At 41.1% G+C, this 26,008-nt stretch overlaps 4 protein-coding genes across 12 annotated transcripts in view; 3 read left to right on the forward strand and 1 right to left on the reverse strand.

Annotated features, from left to right (window-relative positions):
• Window positions 1-11: 11 nt before the first annotated feature.
• rangap1b (Ran GTPase activating protein 1b) lies at window positions 12-7,911 on the forward strand. Of its 3 annotated transcripts, none has more exons than XM_044102546.1 (16): window positions 12-116; window positions 396-519; window positions 663-790; window positions 1,334-1,393; window positions 1,486-1,665; window positions 1,752-1,886; window positions 2,743-2,901; window positions 2,996-3,109; window positions 3,183-3,282; window positions 3,442-3,526; window positions 3,965-4,106; window positions 4,223-4,297; window positions 4,397-4,499; window positions 5,627-5,715; window positions 6,606-6,727; window positions 6,930-7,911. In XM_044102546.1, the coding sequence occupies exons 2-16, from the start codon at window positions 408-410 to the stop codon at window positions 7,012-7,014; spliced, it is 1,689 nt and encodes a 562-aa protein (XP_043958481.1). In that variant the 5' UTR covers window positions 12-116; window positions 396-407; the 3' UTR covers window positions 7,015-7,911. The 3 variants fall into 3 exon arrangements, with proteins under 3 accessions (XP_043958481.1, XP_043958480.1, XP_043958482.1); XM_044102545.1 differs by having other exon boundaries at window positions 17-116; window positions 399-519; XM_044102547.1 differs by lacking the exon at window positions 12-116 and adding an exon at window positions 142-201 and having other exon boundaries at window positions 399-519.
• Window positions 7,912-8,408: 497 nt separating this feature from the next.
• On the forward strand, window positions 8,409-14,911 carry chadlb (chondroadherin-like b). Its single transcript, XM_044102559.1, has 11 exons — window positions 8,409-8,428; window positions 10,251-10,427; window positions 10,531-10,725; window positions 10,983-11,138; window positions 11,255-11,400; window positions 11,560-11,841; window positions 11,917-12,136; window positions 12,840-13,113; window positions 13,195-13,607; window positions 13,679-13,845; window positions 13,943-14,911. The coding sequence occupies exons 2-11, from the start codon at window positions 10,251-10,253 to the stop codon at window positions 14,157-14,159; spliced, it is 2,247 nt and encodes a 748-aa protein (XP_043958494.1). The 5' UTR covers window positions 8,409-8,428; the 3' UTR covers window positions 14,160-14,911.
• A 120-nt stretch (window positions 14,912-15,031) lies between these two features.
• Window positions 15,032-25,355, reverse strand: l3mbtl2 (L3MBTL histone methyl-lysine binding protein 2). Of its 3 annotated transcripts, XM_044102556.1 has the most exons (18): window positions 25,205-25,341; window positions 24,456-24,897; window positions 24,279-24,384; window positions 24,057-24,190; window positions 21,799-21,871; window positions 20,900-20,976; window positions 20,564-20,681; window positions 20,102-20,236; window positions 19,865-19,950; window positions 19,545-19,791; window positions 19,069-19,139; window positions 18,173-18,277; window positions 17,916-18,063; window positions 17,722-17,804; window positions 16,166-16,400; window positions 15,984-16,049; window positions 15,688-15,816; window positions 15,032-15,615 (listed from the first exon to the last, which is right to left on the reverse strand). In XM_044102556.1, exons 2-18 carry the CDS (start codon window positions 24,804-24,806, stop codon window positions 15,302-15,304), a joined length of 2,478 nt encoding a protein of 825 aa, XP_043958491.1. In that variant the 5' UTR covers window positions 24,807-24,897; window positions 25,205-25,341; the 3' UTR covers window positions 15,032-15,301. The 3 variants fall into 3 exon arrangements, with proteins under 3 accessions (XP_043958491.1, XP_043958492.1, XP_043958493.1); XM_044102557.1 differs by having other exon boundaries at window positions 24,456-25,355; XM_044102558.1 differs by lacking the exons at window positions 24,057-24,190; window positions 24,279-24,384; window positions 24,456-24,897; window positions 25,205-25,341 and adding an exon at window positions 22,549-22,977.
• Window positions 21,890-26,008, forward strand: part of ep300a (E1A binding protein p300 a) — a 36,718-nt gene continuing 32,599 nt past the window's right edge. For all 5 annotated transcript variants that reach the window (XM_044102548.1, XM_044102552.1, XM_044102551.1 and 2 more), the window contains exon 1: window positions 21,890-22,203. In XM_044102548.1, coding sequence (XP_043958483.1) covers window positions 21,999-22,203 — 205 coding nt within the window. In that variant the 5' untranslated portion in view covers window positions 21,890-21,998. The remainder of the gene's footprint in view (window positions 22,204-26,008) is intronic.

The raw sequence follows: 26,008 nt of genomic DNA on the forward strand, positions 1-26,008 counted from the left end.
CTGACGAAAACACCCGAACTGCGGCAGCGTGACGTCAGAAGGTTTAGCAACTGGCGCGCCGCGCGGAAGCAGCGCGTGTGTTTCTATATTCAACTTAATTGATAAGTCTTTAAAAGGTGAGTTTAATCAGTGGTGTTGTTCACAGGTTTTCTGACGGGACTTTATATTATTGTTAACGCTGAGACAGAAAAACCGACTTCGGCAAGTCTATCCAAATGGATTTGTTTTTAAGCTGCGCACTTACCGGTAGTTAGCACCGGTAAAGCTATTACAGCTAGCTTCTAGACTTATTCTGGGTCCAGTTTCGCCATGACTAACTCATAAATGTTAGCATCACCTGACGCGGTTTTACGTAGCTGGAGCTTCTCTTCACTCCCCCTACTTTGACTTTTCAGCAGGTATAGAACATGGCCTCAGATGACATCGCTCAGCTGGCGGATGCTCTCTCAAAAACTCACGTTGGTGATGGAGAGTTGAGCCTTAAAGGTCTGGGACTGAAGCTCGACGACTCGGAGTCAGGTCAGAAGACGTAACCTTTTTTTTTTTTCTATCTTTTTTATTTATTTTTGGGACCGTTCGATTTCTGCTTCACTTCCTCTGATCTGACGAGCTGCTGTCTATATTTATTTATTTTTAATAACTTTAACTGTCTGTGTTTTCAGTGGCAGAGCTGCTCGGTAAGATAGAGCAGTACCCGGTTCTGAGAGCCCTGCGCCTGGAGGGCAACACTGTGGGAGTGGAAGCTGCCAAAGCCATTGCTAAAGCTCTTGAAAGCAAAGACCAGCTTCAGGTACGCTTCGCTTCATATTTCACTGTCAAAGGAAAACACACAACAGATTTCACTTGGATTTGTCTGTCGGTTTGCCAAACACCAAGACTCTAATTTTAAAGAGACTGTAAAGAGATTTATTTCTTTAACTGTGACAGTTACCTAACATTTGTAATGTTGAAAGCGCAAAAGGCTTTTACAGCTCTCTGTAAAATAGTCATATTTAAAAAAAAAAGAAAAAGTTTTTTGGTTTTTTTTCTCTGACAAGATTTTAAACACCTAATTTAATCTGGACAACTTTGAGTCATGTTTTTATAGCAACGTCTTTACGGAAGAGTGTTGGTGTCAGTGTGAAGTGGTAGTGATGTGTTCACTGATTGGGGGGAGAATAATAAGTGTTTAGTTTTTGACCAAGCGATCATGGCCTGTCAAACAAAACTCATCCAGCTGACTTTTTGTTGCCTTCCTGTTCATAACGGGTTTCACTCATTATCCTAAAGAGGCGCTTTCTTCCTGATTAGGCCCAGACTTGTGTTGATTTTGTTAATCATTGTCTCTTTTCAGAGATGCTACTGGAGTGACATGTTCACAGGAAGGCTCCGCTCTGAAATCCCCACTGCTCTGGTGAGAATAGCTTCACCCTTTCTTCACTCCTCCCCTCCCCCATCACTTAAAGCTCCTGCTTTTATTTTATAATCCGAACATGCGTTTATCAGATGTGTTTGAGCGGTGCACTGATGAGCGCTGGTGCCCAGCTGACTGAGTTGGACCTGAGCGATAACGCCTTTGGGCCTGACGGCGTCAAAGGCATCGAGCAGCTGCTGAAGAGTCCGTCCTGCCACACGCTGAGGGAACTGAGACTCAACAACTGTGGCATGGGAATAGGAGGGGGGAAGGTGAGTCCGTGCAAACGACAGCGTCTTTCAACAACCAAACAGAAACTAAAGGGATTTTTTTATTATTATTATTTTTATACCAACAGATCCTGGCTGAAGCTCTTATTGAGTGCCACAAGAAGTCAACAGCCGTTGGATCCGCTCTGAGGCTGAAAGTGTTCGTTGCAGGGAGAAACCGTCTGGAGAACGATGGGGCGAGTGCCCTGGCCAAGGCCTTCCAGGTACACTAACTGAGCTCTGTGTTTCCTTATAATAGTTTTTCCTTATAAGTGTTTTTCACATTTACTGCTAACATTTTAAATAAATTGTTTATAAGCATGTCACTATAAGCGATAAATCAGTTAATAACATAATTAATTAAGATGAACATGATCATTTCCATTTGGACAACAGCCAGTGAAGAGATGCTCCCCTTTAATATCCCAGAAAAGCCGCCAATTTGAGAAATGATGCAAACATTTGACACTCAGCACAAAGTAGTTGGGCTCCACTTCCTGCCACTTCTGCCCGTTTTCTCTGTCTAAGCAGAATGATTGTTTTTGTTTTTTTTATGCAATTTTGTTTAACAAGATTCCGTAGTCCATTTTAATTATTGTTGTTATTTCAGTTGTATTATTTAGTTAATTTGGATATTTAAAATACTTTCCAGTTAAAATGCGATTTTAATTCTTGTTATTTATTGTTTGTTTTATTTTGTATATTTAAATGTTGTGCAGTTCCAGTGTTGAATGTTGTTTTACAAGTGAAAGTTGTTGGGTGGGGTTTTACCTTTGAGTGGATATACTTCAAAAACCAAATAATAAGCTGTTATTATTATTATTATTATTATTATTATTATTATTATTATTATTATTATTGTATTTGTTGAAAAAATATCTCAAAATAACAAGATTATCATTTATAACAAAAATTTCTGGGACAATTTATTATTGAGCAAAATTTTTTATTGTGACAGGCCTGGTTGTTATTACAGGATATACTAGGTTAAAATCTTAATATGCTAACGTGGCTACAGGTTTAATTTTACCAATGCTAATAGCCGTGCTATGGTTTATAATATGTATTTTTGAATCTAAGCTGATGGGCAGCCTAGAGGAGATCCACATGCCTCAGAATGGAATAAACTACGGCGGTGTGATGGCGCTGGCTTCAGCCATCCGTCACAACCCCGAGCTCCGAGTCCTCAACTTCAATGACAACACCTTCACCAAGAGAGGAACGCTGGCCATGGCCCAGGTGAGACATCCTCCTTATAGAAAAACCTCCCCATCAGAGGAATCCATTTTGTACCCCGTGTGTTTAAGCCACGCCCACCATGCTGACTCTGCAGGCTCTGAGGCACCTCAGGAACATCCAGGTGATCAACTTCGGCGACTGTCTGGTCCGGTCCGAAGGAGCCATCGCTCTCGCTGCAGTTTTGACAGAAGGACTGCCGGTCCTGAAGGTGAGCGAAACATCTGGGTTCTCTGTGAAGGAACCTTTTACTGGTGCTTCATGGCGCTCTTGTGTGTCTTCAGGAACTCAACTTGTCATTCGGCGAGATCACAGCGGGGGCGGCTCTTGTGGTCGCTCAGGCTGTCATGGACAAACCTCATATGGAGAAAGTCAATCTGAACGGTACGAGTGCACGCCAATATACTGCACTTCCTGTGGCTCTGCCACATGGTAACATTTTAGATAAAACTTATGTCTTCATATGTATGATTATGAAGCTTTTAAATTTGTGTGGTACCAGGCAGGTTAATATGAATAAAGGTCAAAATTGCATTTTAACAGGTAACTGTCTGGGTGAGGACGGCTGTGATGTCCTGAGGGAAGTTCTGGACAATGTGGACAAAGGAGACCTGCTGGCCTCACTCAGGTAACGCATCTGTCCAACACGTGGTTGTCATGGGGAATGATGCTACTCTTGCTTCTGTAGCTTTAAATCCATGAGCAAGTGAATTGTAGAATTAAATGTCCTAAAGTAAAAGTCATGATCAGTCAGATTAATTGTGATGAATCAGTTATTGAAGTAATCTTTAGTTTAATTATTGATTTGTTGTTAACTGGAGGATACAGACTCAAAAAGGCCCATTGTTGTAAGAACACCATCAGAGCAGTAATGAAACCAAAACTGTACAGTAATGTATACATTTAGCATCTTTTGCTTAACAGGAAAGTTGAATGAAAAATCTAAAGAATGTGCCAATTCTCTTAGTCATCAGAATAATTAATAGGATAATCCATCCATCTATTGTTTTTTTTGTTTGTTTTTTTTACTAAATGAGGAATCACTCTCTTCTCTATTCTGCTGCAGTGAGGATGAGGGTGAGCCAGATGATGAGGAAGATGAAGACAGCGATACCAGCGACAGCGATGGCAGTGATGAATGTTATGAGGAAATTGTGAAAGAAAACGGAATGAACGGAGGAGAAAGCCCAGAAAAACCTCAGAGCCAAGTACAGCAAGTCACATGCATAACCAATATGTCCAATATTAGGATGCCAGTTTCTTTTTCTTATTAAATCATTTTGGACGTCTGGAGTTAAAAGCGTTTATTTTTCCAAACTCTCAGGCAGAAATCCTGTCATTCCTCAGTAACCCCTCAGCAGAAAATTTGTCCCATATGAAGATGAATCTTCAGCAAGGGGTGAGTTTGTTTTCTTTCTCCTCATTAAAGTCTTCACTCTTTATTTATGCATAACATGTTGGCAAAATAGGTTTTTAAATATCCATCTCTGTTCTCTAGGTTAATGTGTCTGAACCAAACAAAGCTGCAGAGCTCTTTCTGAAGATTGGCTCCCTGCACAGCCAGGACGCTGAGGCTAACGCAGCTGTTTTTGAAGTCATTGGTAAAAGCACTTGTGCATTGATGCATGGAGCTGCAACCTGTATGAAAAGACATCTTTGTTTTTGCCTCCAAACAGAGTTTTTCCTGTTTCGGCTCTTTTGGGATCAGCAAAATTCTGTATTTGCTAAATATTATCAGTAACATTTTATTTAATTATTTTGAAAATAATGACATTCTAATGCAAAGTTGGCACTTTTAATGGGCTTTCAAGGCAACTTTCAGAGGAACTCTGCATTAAAAATGTCATTATTTACCGAATGACACTTTAGGACAGCAGTCATACACATTCATAAAGACTCCTTCATGTTCATAACAGGTGTTATGCCATGTTTATGACAGGGTCGTGTCAGTCTTATGCGTCAAATAAAGTGTTACCATATTTCCTTAATATTTTTGTTAGTATTGCCTTTTTAAAATGTATGATTTGGGTCAAATATTTGTTTACACAATCTACACCCAACAGTATCATACTAGTAATAGGCTTTATGCTAACATTAGCCTTATAAGTAAAATAAGCATTTTAGTAAATTTTTGATTTAACAGCTATGTTTATCTTACTGAATGGAGTAAGTCGACATGCTGGTGATAGCACCACATGCTACTGACTAAGATAACCTTAGCATTTTGGCTAATTTTAACATATAATAATATTTGCATATTGAGTTTTGTAAGCTAAAGTTAGTCAACATGCTAGTGATAACACACATCCCATGAATAGTTTCAACATGCTAATGGTAGCCCACTTGCTAGCATTAGCGTTCCAGCTAAAATAAGCATTTTAACTCATTTTTGACCAAATGTAGCCTACTGAATGGAGTAAATCAATGGAAATCAACATGCTGGCTATACCCCACTTACTATTTACACCAATTAAGCTAAGCTTTGTATTGGTGCTATTTTTTAGCATCAGAACGTTGGATTCCAACCGACACGCACACTTTAGCAGGCCCCTTTTAAATGTTCTATTTTTTTACACTTGAGACAATGTGGATAAATAGGTTATATCTTTTCATGAAGCATTTAGAAATACCTGGTTTGACTGGAAGTAATAGGATTTTAACTGCAGAGTGAAGCTCTTTTCCGGTTTTACTATGTTGCTTGTAACCATCATTCCTTTTTTTTTAACAGATGGTGTTTTGAAGAAGGTTCTCTCTGCTTCGGCCCTCCAGTCTCACTGCTTCCTCACCACCCTGCTGGTCCTGATGGGAGTCCTGAAGGTGGAGTACAGCTTGACAGCCTTCAGGCTCCTACATCTCTGAAGGATTGCAAAAAAAAAGAAACAAAAACCCTCATATAAAAGCACTGCTATCGCCAATCGGTAGATAGATTATCCAAACAAAAATGCTAATTATTAATCCATCAAAACCAAAATTTGTCTGTGTTCTACTTTGTATTTTAGCTGCTTTTTTCCCCCCTTTTTAGTCAATTGGAGATTTTCATACAGCAGCTTATTAGGGCAAGGATAATTATTATTATTTTTTCATTTTGGCTATAATTATAGTATTACAAAAATAGTCATAATTAAACAGAGAATGGAGTAAAATTGTAATAAAGTGACAAAGTCCTAACCAAGTAAGAAAGATGCAACAGTGACAACAAAGTGGTAATGAAGCTATAATTTTACCAGAATAAAGTCGTAATAATCCTGGTAACTTTATGTTACCAGGATAAGGTTGTATTTTAGGACAATAAAACAGTAATAAATAAAAAAATATTTTTAGAATTTCTCACTGAAGAATAATTAAAAGTAAAATGAGGAATGTTGAGCATCTTGTGGATATGAGCTTTGGTATCAGTTTTACAAATAAGGAAATTCGTAATCTTTTAACACATCAGCATCAAATTATTATCAGTAGCAGGACTTTAAGAAGAATCATGCAAATGACAGAGTTCATTTCAAAAGAACCACAGAGTCGCATCAGATTTTTATCTCATTAAAAAAAAATTTGTTTCACAATTTAAGAAAATTCTCTTGGTAATATTGCCTCGTTATTTTACTAATATCATGACTTTATTCTCCTAATTAAAAAAAAAAAAATCTTGGTCTATCTCCAATACTACATTATTTTATTTTTTTTATTTTTTTTTTTTATTTATTTTTTTTTAGGGAGAGGGCAAAATGAAGAAGGTACCACTGGTCCCAGGTCAGCTGCTGTGTTTGGAACATGCTGTCCAGCAGGAGTATTTCACTCAGCACCACGCCTCTGTTTTCCACACTCTGCTGTCCAGGTAATCTTCTACCATCACCAGCCTGTTTTGGCTAAACTAGGAGGCATTTCGCTCTGCTTGCTCTCTGCCCTCTGAGGAATCGTGCAGAAATCGGTGGAGTTCTATTTACAGTCTTAATTCTAATCTGACTCACTTGTCTTGATGAATGCGCTCGTTGAAGAAGTGGGACTTTAGTCTCATGCTGTGTTTTTGCTCTGCGCAGAAACGTCGACGCTCTGAAGTCCTGCAGCAGCGCCAGAGACAGGCTGAGCTCTGCTCTGGAGAAGAAAAGCCACAAGTACCACTGACTGATTAAAGTCAACACCAACACTGGGACATAAACACACACTGTTCTTTATTCCTCTGGATATGTAACTAACAGGGATACTTCCCACTTGAACAAAGGCACAAGTAAAGCCACTATTTATGCTTCCTGATTTGTACATTTTATAAGATGCAACGTCTTAATCTCTATTTTTCTACTTTTTGATTGTGACATATCTATTTTTTTAGAAATAAAACGTCCAAATTCTAAAAATTCAGACCACACATAGGCAGTTGAAGTGGATGACATGATGTCAAGTTGGAAAGCAAATACTAGGAAGACAATAAATTAGCTGCAAGGTGGCAGACATGTTTTATTGTTGTAAAAAAAAACAACTTAGTGCCACAAAGTGTGAATTAGGGATGTCAAAAAAATCAGTTTACATTGTTTTGCTTAAATGTGCATTCACATCTCTTTGCAATCAAACCACAGCATATTTTATGGACCAATATAAAGTGGCGCATAATCATGACGCCGAAAGAAAAGGGCACATTGTCAAAATGTGCCCTCTAATCAAGATTCCTCTAATCTTGACAAGAATTTTTGTCAAGATTAGAGGAAGCCTAATTTGCTGGCCAATATTTGTCATTTATTTGGGCGCTGCAATTGGCCAATAATCAACAAAGCAGCTCATTTTTACCATATCTATTTTTGACAAAAAACATTCCCACCACCAGATCTATAGAGGCAAAGAAAATAACAATTTTCTGACTAAATTAGAAAAAAATGCCAACATTATTTCATATCTGCCATATAAAGCAGCATATCGGTCCTTGGAATGTGGTCGACATCCTGCTGAGTCAAGCGTCCAGCTGAATCGGAGGGATCTGCTCGTCAAACATGGGTCATGTGAGCAGCATGAATGTGCAATGTTGTCTTTCCACCAAACACCATATCACATATCCTTACCACTTAGAGCTGCACATATTTGACTATCCTGTCTTACCTCATAGATGTATCTGCTTGTTGACTAGATGGATCTCTGCTGTGAAAAGGGAAGAGAATATAATGTTATATATAATTTTGTATAATAACAAGCTGTAGAAATGAAAATGGGGGAAAGGGAAAAAAAAAACTTTTCTGTCAAGATAGCTTTGTTTACCTGGTGTTCATTTATATTGAATATAATAAATATATGGAACAAACTGGAATCTGTGTGTTTACTGTTACTCTTTTTCTGCTACCAAAGCATCCAAGAAGCTTGTTTTTTTTGGGGGGGTTTTTGTTGCACTTGTTTAAATTATGAAAGCGGTGTAGTTCCTGGAAGCAACAGTTGGGTGAAAATGACCACCTTGGAGTGGGAGGTGGCCGGCGGGTCGGATAAGCAGAGTTGGTTTTGGATGAGGCACAGCCGGGTAAAGAGAAGTGGAGTCTTTGCGAGCTGCAGCGAAGTAGAGGTCAGTGTACCGATGATTAGAATCATCTGTGGATTTAAGAACTTTCTGTAATTTTAATTTTTTTTGTAACAATTGACAATGCAAAAGGTGTGCTACATTAACCAGTGATGTATGCTTTTATTTTCTTCAGTTTCTTTTGGTCCTAGTTTTGCTGGCATGCGTTAAGATGAACCAGTCAATGGAGACTTTTACCTCCTGGCTTTTAATGCATGGGAACGTGTAAAATCTGTGTAAAATAGTTTTCACACCCTGCTGGCTGAAAGGACTCTTTTTCTTGTGCAGAGGGAATACATTTTTGGCACGACATCAGCAGGAATAGACACTGCGTCTTTGTACGCAGCTTCCACTGCAGTTTGGACCCCAGTAAGGGTCCGAACAAACATTCCTCTGCCTCTAGTTTCCGAGTCCCTCAGTGTTTTCCTTTACTTTAAGGGACAAACCCATAACATTTCATTTAGACAAATGGCCTACTTTTAAACAGGATTTTTTTTTCTAACCAAGTTTTTAGATACTTAAAACAATTCTACATTTATGTCTTTGCTGTTTGGCTTTTCTTCATGGTCCTGCTGGTGTAAGATTGAGGCACTAGCTAATGTTTTAGTTCTCCAAGTCTCTGAACCTGAAACTGTTAAGCTTTTGGACTCGGCTCCTGTGGATCAAGGCTGTTGATCCAACATGGGAATGTGGCGTTAGGGCATTCCAGTGGGAACTAGAGCAGGGCCAAGTGGCATAAAGGCAGGAATTATATGGCATTTTCATATTTAAAAGCTCAGACCTCTTAAGGGTTTCACTACTTTTCATATGACTCTTCACCACAGATGAGGGTTGGGGCCTCTTTTGTAAAAATCTGACATTTCTTCCTCCAAATCCATATTTCTTTCTCAGAATTCTGACTTGATCTCTGCAGATTAAAATCCGACTTTTGAGGAAAAAGTCTCTTTTCTTCTAATTTATTAATTTTTTTTGTATCAGTGGCTCTAATCCTCTTCTGTACGTCTCAAATCAGAGACTTGCAAAAATATTTGTACAGCTCAAAATCGCTGGCATTGTGTTCCACAAAACAATAAATCCATCCGTTTTCCTACACCTTTGTCCCTGGCGGGGTCGGCAGGGGTGCTGGTGCCTATCTCCAGCGAGACATTTCGGGTGAGAGGTGGGGTCACCCTGGAGAGGTCGCCGGTCCATCACAGGGCAACACAGACCAAAAACAACCCGTCAATGTCATTTATTGGGATTTTACGTCAGACCGACATGAACAAATGCAGAATCATTAAATGGAAGGAATGTGCTTTTCAAAAGCAGAGGAGATGACACTCTCCTCAACAGACTTACAAAAGACCTGCACCATCTTACTGCACCCACACTAAAGGACCCAAGCTTCTTCAAGAACCACTGGACGTCTGAGGTGTACACAGTGGAAAGGAACGGTGAGAGAACAGCCCCCTGTGGTACACCTTGCTGGTTAGAGACCCAGTCCTTCCATGTCACAAACTGTGGTCTGTTTGTCAGGTAGTCATTGATAGAGGCGAATGGTGACCCCTCCACCTGTGTCTTCTAGAGTTTATGACAAAACACCTAAACTGCTCTGTATTTATCCTATCAGGTTCCCTGTCCTTGCTGAAGGAAGTCAACCACCACGTTTCACTGTTGGGAAGGTTTTTTTAACTATGGTGCTTTGTCAGTTTTCCTCTTCACAGCGTTTTTCAAACAGGCCAAAGATTTCAGTTTTGATGTGATCACAGTTTTCACACCTTTTCATGCTTAAAAGTGAGTTGTTCCTGAGTATTGAAGTAATCCTCTTATAAATCCTCTTTCTTTACAGATGCCCCTTCTGGAGTTGCCGAACCCTTTCTGGGCTCTGTTGCTCAGCTTGTTGCTGCTTCGCATCCCTCCGAGTCACACAGCAAAATGTCCACAGCAGTGCATTTGTGACCAGATCCAGCTCAGAGTGGCCTGTGTGAACAAAAACCTGACCCAAGTTCCTCCCACTGTTGATGAGGTTTGTCCTCACACACACACACACACACACACCCATCAGGATTTCTGCACATACAGTTTGTCACTGAACTGTAAGGCTACAGCTGCGGTGTGTTTTGTTCTAGATAACCGTGAAGCTGGATCTCCAAGGCAATGACATCCAAGAACTTCCCTCGGGAGCTTTTAAACACACTCCCTATCTGACTCACCTTTCACTGCCGAGGTGTAACATCCGCAGAGTTAAGGAGGGGGCTTTCCGTGGCCTTGGCCGCCTGGTCTTCCTTAACCTGGCCAACAACAACATAGACATCCTCTACCAGGTGATCAGAAAGTCACAGATACAGCTATGACCTACGCTGTCCCAATTTGAGTTCCTGCCATTCTGCATGCCAGACGCTCACCACCACTCTTCAACAAATGCCATTGATTAGACAAGTCCAATTTAGATCCACTTTCAAAGAAACTCCAGTTCACTTCCAATTAATCCAGTTGATCAATAGTCAGATCAGATTCAAAATAACACTTGTGTTTTTAGGGCAATGTGGGTAAAACTATGGTTTATGTCTTTTGAGTCCAGGAGTCTTTTGATGGCCTTTCCTCGCTGAAGCAGCTGTTCATTGACCATAACCGTGTGGAAGAGATCCAGCCTGGAGCGTTCTCTCAGCTGGGCTTCCTCAACCTTCTCTCTATCACCCACAACCAGCTGGTCTACATGCCCAACCTGGCCTTCCAGGTACACAACCACAAAAACTTCCCGAAAGGGAAAACTGCGCACACACCAATCAGAAAATGGCACAAGTGCCTCTTGTAGTCGTTATCGTTGATACAGGCAAATGTTCATCCTTCAAGGGCTTGCAGAACATCAAGTGGCTTCGTCTCAGTCACAATTCTCTGAATTACCTGGACACTGAGGCGTTTGCTGGCTTGTTCACGCTCAACCGACTCAGCCTAGACCACAACGAGCTGCGGTTTTTTCCAACTGAAACCATGACAAGGTGAGGATGCTCGGAGAGATGACCTCTGGTTTCAGTGGGGAGTGAGCTTAAACAATTCTCCAAAGAAGATATCAGACAGCAGATCCACTGCAGTAACATACATGTTTAAATCCTCATGTTTCCCTCTTCTCCTCCACATCTCTTCCTTTCTGTGTCCAGGCTGTCAGAGGTGACTCGTCTGGACCTGAGCTATAACCCCATGACGTATCTGGGAGAGAACGCAGTGTCCATGGCAAAGCTGACACACCTCTTCCTGGACCACATGTCCCTGCAGGACCTGGTCAACACCGCTGTATCAAAATCTCCCAACCTTGTACACCTGGACATCAGCCATAACCAGCTGCGTGTCCTTCAGCCCTTTTCTGAAGGCTCACCCAAGCTGGCACGTCTCAGTCTGGCTGGGAACCCCATCAACTGCAATTGCTACTTGCTTCCACTCAGGTACAGCAAAACTCACTGACTGGTTTTTAATCAGCCACAGGGATGTTTATTATTATTTTTTTGACTACTTTCCAGAGAGTGGGCAATCTATCGCAAAGTGAAGCTGTTGGGGACATGCAGAGGACCAGCCCATCTTTCAGGGGAGAGCCTGGAGGCTGTCTACCCTAAAGAGCTGCGTTGCCAGAGCCAGGAAGTCATGCTGAAGGCAGAGTTTGAGGAAGCAACCAGGATAACTCCACCATCCACCCAAGAGCCAGAAAACAAGATCAAATGTCCTGCCAACTGTGTCTGTGAGGTGATTGGGCTACTTAAGGGGATTGGATGGATTAATGAATGGTTTCAAGTTTTACTTTGTCTTTTTCGTTTTCAAATTTGTCTTGCCCTCTCCTGTGATTCAGTATACTAGAGAGCAAGTACAAGTTATACAGAGAAAGAATGCACATTCTTATATTTCTAAGGTTTTTATGAAAACTAGATCATCTTGACCTTGAACCAAGTTCAGCAGCAATACCTTAAAGCCATTGTCCTGTCTTACTTCATTGTGGACTTCTTTGAGGTGTCGTCGATTATAAAGGACTCGAGAAACACCTTCAGCTGTTTATGTTTCAGTCACTTCAGTTGCACTTTGGCTACACTGATGTGATTTAGGTGTGGAACTTAGGGTGTCCCTTAAGTTTGGACCAACCTCTAACTATCAGACAGACAGCTTCACAGTTGTCTCTACAACACTTTGATTTACGTATAGAGTTCATGGCTAACTCCATGCTTGTTTGTTTCCCAGATCAGGAGGGCTTCAAAATGAGTCAAAAGCATCATCCCTCCACCACCTTCCTGGTTTGAGACATTTACGCTTAGTTTTGCATAAACTGGTAACCTACCCTACCTGTCATGAGTCCAACAGAAAATCCGCTTATGGATAGATTAAACAAGTAGTTGTGTGTGTCTGTGTGGGTCCTTGAGTCGTTACCAATAATACTTCCAATATTGTTTGCCTGCAGGCAGAGACACACCACTCTTCCTGTGAGAACCGCGGCCACACCAAAGTGCCTCAAGGTTTCTCTCCCGAGACACATCTTCTTGACATGCGAGGCAATAACTTCCACTACATTCCCAGCAACAGTTTCCCCGGTGTGGCCCAGGTGGTATCACTGCACTTGCAGCGCTGCAAGATTGTGGATGTGGAGGACGGGGCTTTCAGCGGTATGAAGGGACTGACATACCTCTACCTATCCGAAAACGACCTCACGTCCCTCAGTCCTGAAGCCTTTAAAGGTGCTTTTTATGAGGAAAAAAAAATCCATAAGGTTTATTCTTTCAATAATTACAAGTTTGGTTCATCTTCTGAATCCACAGGTCTACCACAGCTGACTTACCTCCACCTGGAGAAGAACCGCTTTGCTGTCTTCCCCAAAGGAGCCTTTAAATTGGTGCCTAGTCTGCTAGCACTTCACTTGGAGAACAATGCTATCACCAAGTTGGAGGCTGGTATTCTGACTGGAGCTGTGGGTCTCAGAGCTCTTTACCTCACTGGAAACAACATCGGGAACATTTCACCCAGGGCTTTGGATCAGGCCAGTGGTCTAGAAAAGCTCCACCTGGGGGGAAACAAGCTGAAGGAGGTGCCCACTGAGGCACTGAGCAAGACAAGGAACATCAAGGACCTCAGGTTATCCGGTAATTTGATCCGTTGGGTGGGCCCAAACGCTTTTAAACCGCTGGAGGGATCTCTGAAAGAATTGTATCTGGATAAGATGGGGCTGGAGAAGGTGAGCTTCTCCCCTCAAGAGCTTAACCAAGTGCACAAAAATGCTTTCTGATGATGTTTTCCAAACCGCAGATGTCTGAGAACTCCCTAGTTGGTGTGGGTCCAGGGTTAAGGAGTCTGTTTCTGGAAGGTAATAAGTTGGAAGACGTGCCCGACTTCCACCAACTTGCGTCCCTGGAAGTCATCAACCTGGCCGACAACCCTCTGATGTGCGACTGCCCTCTACTGCCACTACGCCTGTAAGCAGCTTCTTTGACTTAAAGATATCCCACCAGCAGACATTTTGGCATTGCTAATGGAGAACTTGGACATTATCCGTTCATCTCTTTCATCTAGGTGGATTGAGAAGGTTAATCTCAAGGTGAGAGCCACTTGCGCTAATCCCCCTGAGGTGAAGGGTCGAAAGGTGAAAGATGTCTACGTGTTCAAGGCATGTCTTCCACACAACGCCACTGGCACGAAAAATAGGCCATGCAGGTTCCCTGTCAGTGTTCTTTGCCGCCAGGATAATGGACAAAAGTCCAGGGCAAGTGCAAACCAAAAGGTGGGCTAGACTTTTTTGTTGTCGCACATTTTAACTGACTGCGTCAAAAATATTCTGTCGTATTCTATTTAAATGACATCAACATGGGTTATTCTGTTCCATTTAATTTTTATGCAGTTTAATTAATATTCAACAAGTTGAACAGACAATCTAGATCCCATCACACATTAAAAAAACCCACCATGGTGGACATCCGATGATGAGGATTAATTGTAAAATCATAAGCTGTGCTCCACCATTGCCATCCATAGACAAATGTACGTCTATGTTCTCTACTGCGCATGCGGGACACTTTCAGGCAGCTTGCAACAAGCACATTTAATTGAATGCATCTTTGAAACTTAGCAGGTGATGATGCTGCATTTTTGCCTCCGTCTGTACATTATAAAATAAAGTGTTCTAGGTGACACCACATATTACTTTAGTACGTACTTGCATTGCACCATCTATTTGCTGTGTTGGTTTTCATTGTGTTTTTTTTCCCTATAACTAGATAGCACTTTGCAAAAGACATATTTCCCTTTGGAGACAATAAAGTATATTCTATATAATTTAAGGTACCATATGTTCTATTTTAAATATAAGCAATATGGTCAATCTAGATGTTTTTGGTGGAAATTTGGTGCCAAAATCAAACCGTATGCATTTTTAATCCAGTTTCCCACAAGTTGAAAATCCCCCACTCATGTCAGATAGTTCTTTGTTTCAAAATAAAATTCTGTATTAATATCCTGACAAGGGTTTGAAACTTTTAACTAATTGTCATTAAACTCTAATCTAATATGCTCATAACCTTAGCTTGTTTCTGTCTGGATAAGCTAAATGACTCCATCTTGACTTTGCGGCTTTTGCTCCAGACCCATAAACAAACTTATCTGGTATTACTTCCACAAAAGACGACAGCAAATCAGCTGGTTTATTTGTAACTGATAGGAAATTTAAACAAAAGTGATCTGCAGATGACAAAGTAAAACAGAAGTAAATAAAAAGAACTAACATTACAGCCAAAGTTATCCATCATGCTTTTTACAAGGTCAAAGGGAGATAGTTCCTAAACTCTACACGATGCGATTGACATTGACATATTTGTCAAAACTAATATTTTGTCCTCAACTTGGGAGGTTTTTATTGTCTGTGAAAGCCTCTCCCTCTCATACGTCTATGTCCTCAGTTTCTCCGGCCTGGTCCTGGTCAGTGTTGCTCTCCCACATCTCATCCTGGCTGCTGTCGTTTCCTCGACTCCCGGCCTTCAAGCCTTCTTGATCCGTGTTTTTGTTTTCACTCTGAACGGTAGTTTCTCTGAAGTTACTCTTCGGAGATCCAACCTCCTCTCGGCCGGGTGGCATCGACTCCGTCTGCTGCTCCGTCTTCTCCTGCTTTACGGGTCTCAGTGAGGCTTGCTGAGTCTTGTGAGGACTCTCGATAGGAGTCTCCATCTCCTCCACTTTCACCTGGACAGGGACGACTGCAGAGACAAACCTCATTCAGCCGCTTGTTTGAAATGTAGAAGCGACCGATCTGAGAGCCAGTCACTCACTCTCTTGTTCCTCCGCTTCAGTTTTGATGGCTGGGGTCTCCGGCTGACTACTCTGAGAACTTTCTGGCAGCTCGTTAGAGGCGTCGCTCGCGTGTTCCTGGATCATCCGCTTCCTACCGTACCGTCTTCCTGAAGCAGGGAATAGAATGAAATAAAGGAACATAAAGCAGATTACTAACTAATAATTACTAGAAAACACACTATTAGATTTATCGATTGGGTAATCTAATAAATCTAATGAAAAAAATCCAAAACTATTGTGACCCTGGCGTGTAGTGGGGAAACGTTTCACGTACTCTTTCTGCCGTGCACGATGGGTTTGGGCTTCTTGTACTGCGCCGAGTGGTTTTCAGTCAAATGTGCTGGAAAACAAAAAAGAAACCTTTTGTCATTCCATTATCCAACACACCGCTGAGATTGGGTTAAGAATAAAAGCTTAAAAAAAAAAAAAAAAGAAAAGCTCTCCAGATGTTTTCACCAAGTCCTGGAGGCGGCTGCAGCTGGTAGCCCACCAGCTCGCACCATCCGACGGGGTAGATGTCCGGAGACTGGTGGTCTACCCACTGGTCGAACTCATCCTCCCAGCCGTCGAAGTGGATCAGCAGAAGGCGGCCCACGCAGCGCTTCACCGTGGCAACGCACACCAGCCGCGGCTCCATCAGGTCCACGGCCTCCAGCTTCATGTTGGGGGAGAAACTGTGACCTGGGTTGTCCTGAGGAAAAACAACCAGAAACAAACAAACAAAAAACACACCATGTGATGGTTTATAGTATTTACACCAGTAAAACTTTTCCTCAAACCTATTGGAATTTTAAGTGACAAATTGTCAAATGGGAAGAAAAATAATGACTTGTATACATTTTTAGTCTGCCTCCAGTTACTCTGACACCCCAAAATAAAGTCCAGCACAACAAACTGGATTCAGAAGTGGCCTAATAAGAAAACATAGCTACCAGGATCTGCAGCCTAAATGGGGAACAATAAACTTAAAACTGCTCATTACTGACGACAGCTGTTCAACTGTTATTGAATCTAAGCTGCACATCTGGTAAAACACAGTGGTGGCAGCATGAGGCTGTGGGGATGTTTCTCTTCAGTGGAGACCAGGAAACTGGGCAGAGGATTTTTACACACCTCCTCTAAGCATTTTACTGCAGTATCAGCTCCGAATAGTTATGAGGAATGTCTCTAGTAACTGAATGTTTTAGCCGTCCTGATTCAACAAGCCTCATTACAATTGCTGGCTGACTAACAGGCTTTCACTGAACTGTAATCATCTGAATCAAGTGTGTTAAAAAGGCAATATTATATATTTTCTAGGCCTATTTTATAGCACAATCATGTAACTATGTTACCAGTTGTTATAAAAATGTTGCATGTCAAACATAACTCAGAAGAAATCTGACTTTGTATTTTAGCACCTTTACATCGGGTCTCTGTCTCTTTAAGAAGCTCCTGCTTTTATATGAAACTCCACCTTCAGGAAGTCATCACAACATGGCTCCTCAATTGACCCTTTGACAACGTTTTTTTTTACCAGTGTTTCACTGAGCAGTAGCTCCTATAATGAGCTCAGCAGATGAACAGTTCCACCAGGTGTTTGCTAATTGCTGCTGGCTAGTCTGAAGGAGCCGAGTAGCAGACAAAACAGGGGAGGGCTGCTCTGCGGAAACTTGGAAACTGCAGCTCAGAGAAGGTGGGGCTAAGTCCAACCAGGACTTTTGCACAGATTAATGGTTGCCATGGAAATGAAAGGATTTCTCAAACATGCATGAAAGAATCAAGGCAACACTCCAGGTATGTTTTTGATGAGGGAATAATGCAACATAATAAAGTAAAAAACTAAATAATAATAATAAAAAAGTTAATTTTACATAATACTGCCCGTTTAAAAACAGTGAAACATGTAAAACCTGCAATAAACTGAAGTTTATATGGTAGTATGTAATCCTGGGTGGTTTAGTTTGTCTCTGTTCAAATCGTCATATAACAAAGACCAAATTCAGACTTCTGCCTCCCAAAGCAGAACTCACAGTGTTAAACAGTCGTGCTGGTGCAGCCGTTGCTTTAGTCTCCTGCAGATATTTGTCCCAGGTGAAAGTCTGAGGATCAGAACCTGCCAGGACACAGACACGGATCACGTTTCTTGACAAAACCACAAGCTGATGAATCACAATCCGCAGGTGAACGACTCGTTTGGAGCGCTGATGAGGCAGCAGACCATCACCTCGGGGCACGGTGAGGGTGATGTCGTTCCTTTTACAGAAGTTGATGGGCAGTATGGCGTGGGAGGAGGCGTGGTAGCAGAACCAGTCGGCGCCGTTGTTCAGCTCCGTCCCGTCGATGCCCACCATGAGGTAACCATCCAGCAGCACCTGCAGATGACCAGGTACAAAGCAGAGGTATCGATTCTGATGAAGGCAGAGCTGACCAATCAGACGCGAGAGCCTCCCCCAAACAGAAAAACTAATAAAGCTTTGTTACCTTGTGAACAGTGGCGACACAGATGTTTCCCAGATTTAGAGGATCAATGGCTTCCAGCTTCATTCCCTCCTCAAAGAATCCCTCCCCCATGTAGACGATCCTGGGCTGCAGGTCCCACAAAAACAATTTCAATTCATACAAACAGGAATTTAAGATTCTTTTACGTCTGACAATTTGAAATTAGAACAGCTGAAATCATCCAAGCAAGCAAGTAATCCTTTAGAACACGCAAGTTGATGGGGGACGGAGGATCCTAGAAACCTAACCAAAGGCAGGAAAACACCGCCAACTAGTGGTGAGTTAAAGCAGCACAAACATTTTAAAGTGGGATCTCCAAGTTTCCCCAGCACAGGTGGTTGAGTCAGATATTTTATTCATAATTAGGGCAAAATTGTTACACATAAATTTGAACTTTCTTACAACGGGAAAAGAAGGGAACACAACGTGACGGTCCTTTAATAAGAAGGTTTTCCGAGTTCGCTTTAATCTTAAAAGGATCACATTTATCTAATCAAAGTCTCATAAGCAGACTTTGTTGAACCCCAATCTGCTTTGGATTTATCATACTTTGCCAAGTGCTTTCAAAACTCATTTCTGAAAATACACAAAACTTTTAATTTAGCATAAATAAAGAATGTTGCAAACTGAATTTTGTTAAAGCACACCAGCAAAAATCCTTTTCAAGTTAAACACCTGCTATGCTTTAGAAATCTGATAACCTTATTTATTTTAATAAAATATTTACCTGATCCATGATGAGTTTAACAGGTAAATATCATTCACAATATATTTTTTGTGATGCTAGGTTATAGTATTTTTCTTATTTATTTTTCCCAAAGTTCTTTACAGAATGTGAGAATGCAGTCAAACATTTTTGCAATAGAGATACAGCTTACCTTTTTAAAGAGGCCCTGGAACATATTTTCACTGTTTCCCTTTGGGTTGCTTGAAGTTTCCATGTTGTTTCCTATAAACAAGAAGACTGAGTAACTGACAGTAAAAAGAAAAACAGAAACCCTCATTATTCTAAGCTATTACCCACAAGTCAAATTAACAGTTTTTATAATGTTCCCAGGACTGAGTTGTTTCTAACTTTACACACAATACACAACAAAGTGGAAAATAAGAAATGGCAATCATAGCAGAAACTGCCACAGCAGAGCAGTGGTATGCCATTATGGTCTGTTAAACTCTCCATTATGACAAGAATTAATTAATATGTAGCAATAATAATAATAATAATACAAATTCAGCTCCCCATGAACATGTAAAAAGAACGAAAAAAATCAACTTTAAAACACATGACGTCTTTAGAAAAGGCTCAACACTCGGTGTGAAAAAAAAACAACAACAACAACGCTTATGAACTCACCATATGCTTTAATGGTGTGACCCACGGTCTTGGACCAGCCCAGCGGGTGGACAAGAGGACTCCACATGTGGCACCAGAAGTCGAAGACCACGTTGTCGGGGACGTCGCTCCGGTCCGCGTACACCAGCCGGAGACGGCCGCCGATGACGGCGTCAACGACGGCCAGGCGGGTGCGGCTCACGTGTTTGGGGTCCACCACCTCCACGCGTGTGCCGACCCTGAACGAGGACTTCATGCTCTCCGCCAGCTGACGAAGCCAAAACAAACTCAGTTTCGTCTTCCGACAACAGGAAACGCGTCAAAAACAGCGAAACGTCTACCTTCGCGTAGAAGTCAACGGGCAGAGTGGTGGAGCCCACCAGCTTCTTCATCAAATACAATTTCCAGTCGGAGATATTCTTCGCATCTGCAAAACGGACGAGGGTTTTTTTTTTTTGTGTGTGTGTGTTTTTTTGGGGGGTTTTTTCCACCGGTAGCGAACGCAGTTTTCTCACGCGTCCTTTTACGGTTAGCTAAGATTCAAATCTGGAAAAAAGAAAAAAAAAAAAGGAGCTCACCTCGCGGCGGCACCAGCAGCTTGCTGGTCATGGAGCACCACCCGATCGGGTTCAGCTCCCCCGACACTACGCTGCACCAGAAGTCATGGCTGCTGTCGTGTTCGTAGCCTTCGTATCGAAGCAGAGCTTTGTAGCCTGCAGACAGACGAGCGGAGGACGGAGTTAAAAGCACGAAACACCACCTTTGTGTTGGTCTTTCATATAAAGTTCCACTGAAATATATTCATGTTTGTGGTTGTAATGTGTCAAAATCTGGAAAAGTTCAAAGGGTGTGAATTCTTTTTGCAAACAAGTGTACATTGGTTATACAGAGATGATAAACGTAAGGAGTTTCATCATCATCATCATCTAACACCAAACTTTATAATTGACAAAAACACATTTGTTAGCAGGTATTAAAAAGTACAACTCTCGTGGTTTGACGGCACATTAATTGAAAACAAGCAGAAAATCTTTATAAACCTGCGACCTGAAGAACAGTAGCAATCCAGTAGACTTTATTGGACAGGACAGCATTGGTGTTAAGGACCTCCACCTTCATCCCGACGACCACATCATCCCAGTCAGAGCTGAGTGGAGCCTGCAGAGGGGAAGATCATGAGCCGCCTTCTTCATGCACAACACGAGTTCACAACTACCCATAATCCGTTTCTGGTCATTTTTCTCGTCTCTGCAGCAACACGTAGTCAGAGCAGTATTTTCAACCTGAAGACGTTCTCTATATTTAACCAATCAGTTCTTAAAAGCAACACAGGACATAATGTGTGTAACTTGCGGGACGTGGTAAGGTAAACTCACGTGTGCGAAGCTGGAGACGGGAGCAGCCAGCGCTGCTTCAGTCGTCAGGTAGGAGCCCCAGTCAAACACTGAATGTGCTGCAGAGTGAGCAGAGCAGAAAGCTACGTGTATGCTTGAGTTATCAAGAGAAACATCGTGTATGAGAGATGCTAGAAAAAGAAAAAAAACAAAAACAATAAGGCCAAGTCAGGAAGTGGATTTCTCCGGTTCAAAACGGATCACAGCGAGAACGCTAATCCCCCAAATAGGCTGGAACAGACGAGGCATATACGCGTTTATTTACAATACGGTCCATATTGTCTCTGTAAAAAAGACTCGTTATATAATCTTGAGGATTTACCCGGAGTTGAGGCGATGGACATAACCAACTATCTGGTGCTGCAGACTTCATATTATACGACGAGCCAAAGAAATGTTTACAAAAGCCTGGAAGCATGCCGTTATTTAGTTTCAACCATTTAGGATCAAAAGAATGACCCAAAATGGTTGACCCAACCTGATCAAAGAAATCCTCAAGATTATACGACAAGTCTCTTTATTTTCCCTGAGGCAATATGGATCATATCCTAAACATGCGTGTATTTTTCCCCCAAGATGCCTCGTCTGCGTCAGCCCATGTAGGGCATTAGGTACTCGCTGTGATCCATCCTGCTCTGTTTTGAATTGGAGAAATAAACTTCCTGACCCCCATCTGAATTTCGCATGTTATTCTGCAACCCAGCATTAGGCACCAAAAAATATCACAAGAAAACTAAACTTTAAGTCCATATCACAGGATCAAAAGTAACATATCTGTGACAATCTAACCAATAGCTTATAATTATTACATTTGTATACTAAAGCTGCATTTTATTGCAAGTTGTTAGTTTTGACCCCTTATAGCCAGGTGTGTGTGTTACCTTCTGCTCCTGCAGTAGCGGAGGCTTTGTTCATTCTGTTCAGAACTGTGGCTTTTTTTGAGGGTGGTCGGCCCTAAAGAGATGAAAGCGCATTATATATAAAGTTAGATCAGTTTCTCTGCTCTCACTACTGAAATTACAGAAGAAGAAAATTTATTGTTTAGTGGTATTACATACTACAAGTATGCCAGGGTGGGACCATGTATGATCAAGATACAATACTTTTCTGTTGTATTCTTACATCTATCTCCAATAAAAGAATCAATAACACTTTGTTTTTCCTCTTTCATGTTTTGTTATGCTTAGATTCAAAATTAGAATTATTGTTTTGTTTTTGGCTCAAAAACAAAACAAAACAAACAGACTGCTGCATTTCTGCCAACATGAAGCTAAAGGCCATCAAAAGTAAATATGAACTTAAATAGGTGTAGTCAAAAACTCAGTTCTTTTAATGGATTGATCTCCTTTTAGAAAATGAAATCAGGTATGATGTCAGGAAATGTAAAAAAATTTTTCCAGTCAAATGTATTTTTGCATAGTTGTCCAAACTCCAAATCATATAGAAGTGTAATACTTTTCCAAACTTTTTTAGGAGTGAATAGATATTTGAATTATTTTCCGATATCAAATATAAACATCTGAATTTTCCTCAGATATTTATGTCCCCATCAAACGGTGGACCGACGCTGGTTCAGTGTTAGGTCGCTGGTTTCCAACATCCCGTCCACCGTGGTGACCGCGGGAACTCACCACCTTGCGCCTGAATGGAACGCCTAACAGGTCGTCGACGCATTCGGTCGGGACCGCGGTGATTTTGAGCATGGGGCCTCGGCGTCTCACACAGGAGTCCGTTTCTAGGTAATCGTCCGGCTGGAAGTGTTTCTGGCACACAAAGATCTTGCTGACGACGTGGACCGGGGTGTTCGGGTCCATGCCCAGCGTAAACAGCCATTGTCTCAATCGCTCCGGGTCGCCGACAGGAAACCGATGGTAGATGAAGTCAGACCGCCTGCTCAAGCAGGAATCCACGCAACAGGTTTTGGGCATTTCCGTGAGGAACAAGACGAATGCGAGCTGAGCCCAACACACGCTGGCTCATAACAACAACAGTAGCATTTAAAGTCTAGCGCGCTCTTCTTCTTCTTTACTTATTTCCCCCGAAGTTGGAAGCCGCAAAGTAGTTCAGTGCTGCCACCTACTGGTCACTTAACGATAAGACTTAATAACTAGGAGCGTTGAAAGGTTGGTGACGGATTTCCGATGGAAGATTAGGGTAGTTGTGGATTAAAATAATAATAATAATAATAATAATAATAATAATAATAATAACTTACGAACGAAGTAGTACATTTCTGCCGAAAAAAGACAAACATTTCTAGATTAACTTCACACATTTTAAAAAGGAAAAAAATAGAGAATGTTCCTGTATATTAAAGAGTGGAAACCAATTGCTAATTTTAAATGAGTAAATATCATTTACTATATTTTCACTAGTAAAACTAAAATATTCTTGACGGTTGTAAAATCTTAAAAATTTGCATGAAAGAAAAGAAAAAATTTCTGAGAGGATTAAAACAGAAGGATAAAATAAAAATACCAGAAGTTGTCAAGGATTTTAGAGGGACATTCAGGAGATTCACATCTGGACATTTTCTAAAGTGTTAGTAGATCCTGGCTATTTTTCTGTAGCAGGATGACATTTCCTGGGTGGATAAAATTAAGAATTTTGTTTTCTTACTAATTTCTTATTTTTCAATGTCCAAATTTTAATTTATGCCTTCAATTGTGGAAAATTTAACCTGTTTCTCATAAATGTATTGCTCTTTGACATTAGACAATATTCCATTTCTCTTCCTGTAAAATTACTCAAGAAATACCTTTTTTTATTTTTTTATTTTATTTTAACAAATGACTCTTTCAGATCAAAACCTTTAAGCTGATTAATGTGTAGATGGGTCCCTAGATCTGACTATATCGGAAACATGTCTAACAAAACACCAGGAACAACTTTTTAATTTGACAAAAAGATTTGAACGGATCAATGCCAAGGTATCAAGCTGAATCTTAAAACCCTCCTGGAAGACACTCAGATTGAGTCTAAAGCAGGAATTTGCAAAGGCAGAATACATAATGTGTACCAAAGTGTGCATTAAGAACTGTAAATGTTCTCTGAAGTTTGGCAATTCGTTAAGACAGAATTGAAAAGAAGACCCTATCTAAAATGCAGCATGTGCCAAGAGGATGCATTTCATTCTGACCTGCAGACGTGCCAGTATGGACGACCTCTTGGAGTTGGATGAATAAGAGCGTGAACAGGATAAGCTGCAAAAACGCTTTGATTTTGAAAAGAAGGTGCTGAAAGTGCCGGTTGTTCCACACATCTCACAAATCACTGCGAAGTGGAGAATGTAATCAGAGCCTAGGTTTTTTTTCTTTTGCAAAACATTTACAATTATTATTTTCAAATATCTGTTCCTCACATGGTCCATCACTTCTTGCTTTTTCCCTCCTGATCACCCGTACTTTTGGCAAACAGTCTTCTGTGCGAATGTTCTTATCGTCATCCTCCTTTCCTTTTTGTTCTCCCTGTAAAGAAACGGAGCGGAGGTTTATGTTGAACCACCGAGAAAACCCCACAAATCGATCAGCTTACTTACATTATTCTTGCGCTCCGTTGTTTCTGCTACAGAGGCGCGGCGCTGGATGGAAGGCAGGCACTGTTTGCAGCCCACTCCCCCGCAGGAGGAGCAGTGTGGTCGGACGAACACTGTGGGAGCTGCTCCCGGCCTCAGCTTAACTGTCCCTGAAGGCATCTTGTCCTCAAAGTACTCTTTGCCAAAGTGCTCGCTGCAGAGGTGAGAGAAGCTTGTGGCCACCCACTTCACGCGGGTCCTCTGAACCTGCTTCTCCCACTTGCGGAACTCATCTGGATCCTTTGGGAACCTAAACAAAGTCACCCCATCTTCGACTGTTTTGCCACATCCGTAGGCCACGCAGTGGTAGGGCATCTTAAAAATGGGACCATCAGCTTCTCAGAGCTTCACGCACAAGCCTGCGTTCAGTGGTGGGTTTCTGGGTCTTTCCACATGTGGTCTGTTTCTAGTGAACGAAAAGCCATGCTACAAAAATCCATTTTCAAACGCAAGGCTTATATGTCCCGTAATATCACAGCGAAAATTTTATTTTACAGACAAAGCATTAAAGAATTGGTTTTCTAAACACTGTAAGCTAAGCTTTCATAAATAAATACTAAAACAACGAAGTATCTTAGCTTTAACAGCTTTCTACAGGCTCGTCACTCACATCGAACCAAAAATATGACAAAATGTAAATCAAAGCTAGCTGCTAACCGTATGAACACTTCATCATCTGTCCGTGAATAATACAACACGTAATTCGATATTACCTTCAATTACTACTTCATGTGTCTAGTAATGTCCAAACATTTGATTTAAAGATGTATAAAACTGTAACATGTTCAGACATGAGCTGTTCGACATCTTTGGAAGCACAATATATGTACAGTAGTGACAGCTTCTTCTTCTTCTTCTTCTTGTGACAGTTATTGGCGGTTGGTAAACAACTTAATGGTGCATTACTGCCACCAACTGGTAAGGAGTGTATAGCAGAATTCTGACATCTACACAAAATAAAATGAAAAATAAACTTAAATGAAAATAATAATTAATTAAATCATTCTAAACATGTTAGTTCACCGAAGAAACTGCAATATAAGTAAATAGCATTTCTTCCCCCCTTCAACACTTCTGATAATTTAACTAAACTTAATTTGTCTCAATACTGCCACCTGCTGTTACTGAAAGCTTTTTATTGAATAAATGTGAAGTGGCAGAAAAGGATGCAACCAAAAATCTGAACAATGTTACGTGCATTTGTATTTTTATTTGAAATTTTACCTGTTCTTTAATGGGCAGTTTTATTAATATATTCTATCATATATTTTAGTATGGCAGAGTAGTAATATATTCTGCAGATATATTCTCTCTCACTGGAAGTCTGAGTACACTCTATCAGTCAGCCATGCTCTCCACTGCCACTTAAATCAATGCGGAATGATTGTGGCAATGTTAGTAGGAGTACATCCTCTAATCGGTAGGTTGCCGGTTTGATTCTGTTGATATGTCGTTTACCATTTACCATCAGTTGGCAACAGTCAGTCTAAATAATCTTTTCAGTCAAGAAATATGGT

Source organism: Gambusia affinis, linkage group LG20 (assembly GCF_019740435.1).
Source record: "Gambusia affinis linkage group LG20, SWU_Gaff_1.0, whole genome shotgun sequence".
NCBI lineage: Eukaryota > Metazoa > Chordata > Actinopteri > Cyprinodontiformes > Poeciliidae > Gambusia > Gambusia affinis.

Excerpts from the sequence above, each read along its gene's own strand:
- rangap1b (XM_044102546.1), top strand. The coding sequence starts at position 408 with ATGGCCTCAGATGACATCGCTCAGCTGGCGGATGCTCTCTCAAAAACT. Across the intron at positions 2,902-2,995 it reads GAACGCTGGCCATGGCCCAG|GCTCTGAGGCACCTCAGGAA; the intron begins GTGAGACATCCT and ends CTGACTCTGCAG. Across the intron at positions 4,107-4,222 it reads CAGAAAAACCTCAGAGCCAA|GCAGAAATCCTGTCATTCCT; the intron begins GTACAGCAAGTC and ends CCAAACTCTCAG.
- chadlb (XM_044102559.1), top strand. The coding sequence starts at position 10,251 with ATGCCCCTTCTGGAGTTGCCGAACCCTTTCTGGGCTCTGTTGCTCAGC. Across the intron at positions 10,726-10,982 it reads ACATAGACATCCTCTACCAG|GAGTCTTTTGATGGCCTTTC; the intron begins GTGATCAGAAAG and ends TTTTGAGTCCAG. Across the intron at positions 12,137-12,839 it reads CTGCCAACTGTGTCTGTGAG|GCAGAGACACACCACTCTTC; the intron begins GTGATTGGGCTA and ends GTTTGCCTGCAG.
- l3mbtl2 (XM_044102557.1), bottom strand. The coding sequence starts at position 24,806 with ATGCCCTACCACTGCGTGGCCTACGGATGTGGCAAAACAGTCGAAGAT. Across the intron at positions 20,682-20,899 it reads CCGTCTCCAGCTTCGCACAC|GCTCCACTCAGCTCTGACTG; the intron begins GTGAGTTTACCT and ends TCCCCTCTGCAG. Across the intron at positions 20,237-20,563 it reads TACTGTTCTTCAGGTCGCAG|GCTACAAAGCTCTGCTTCGA; the intron begins GTTTATAAAGAT and ends GTCTGTCTGCAG.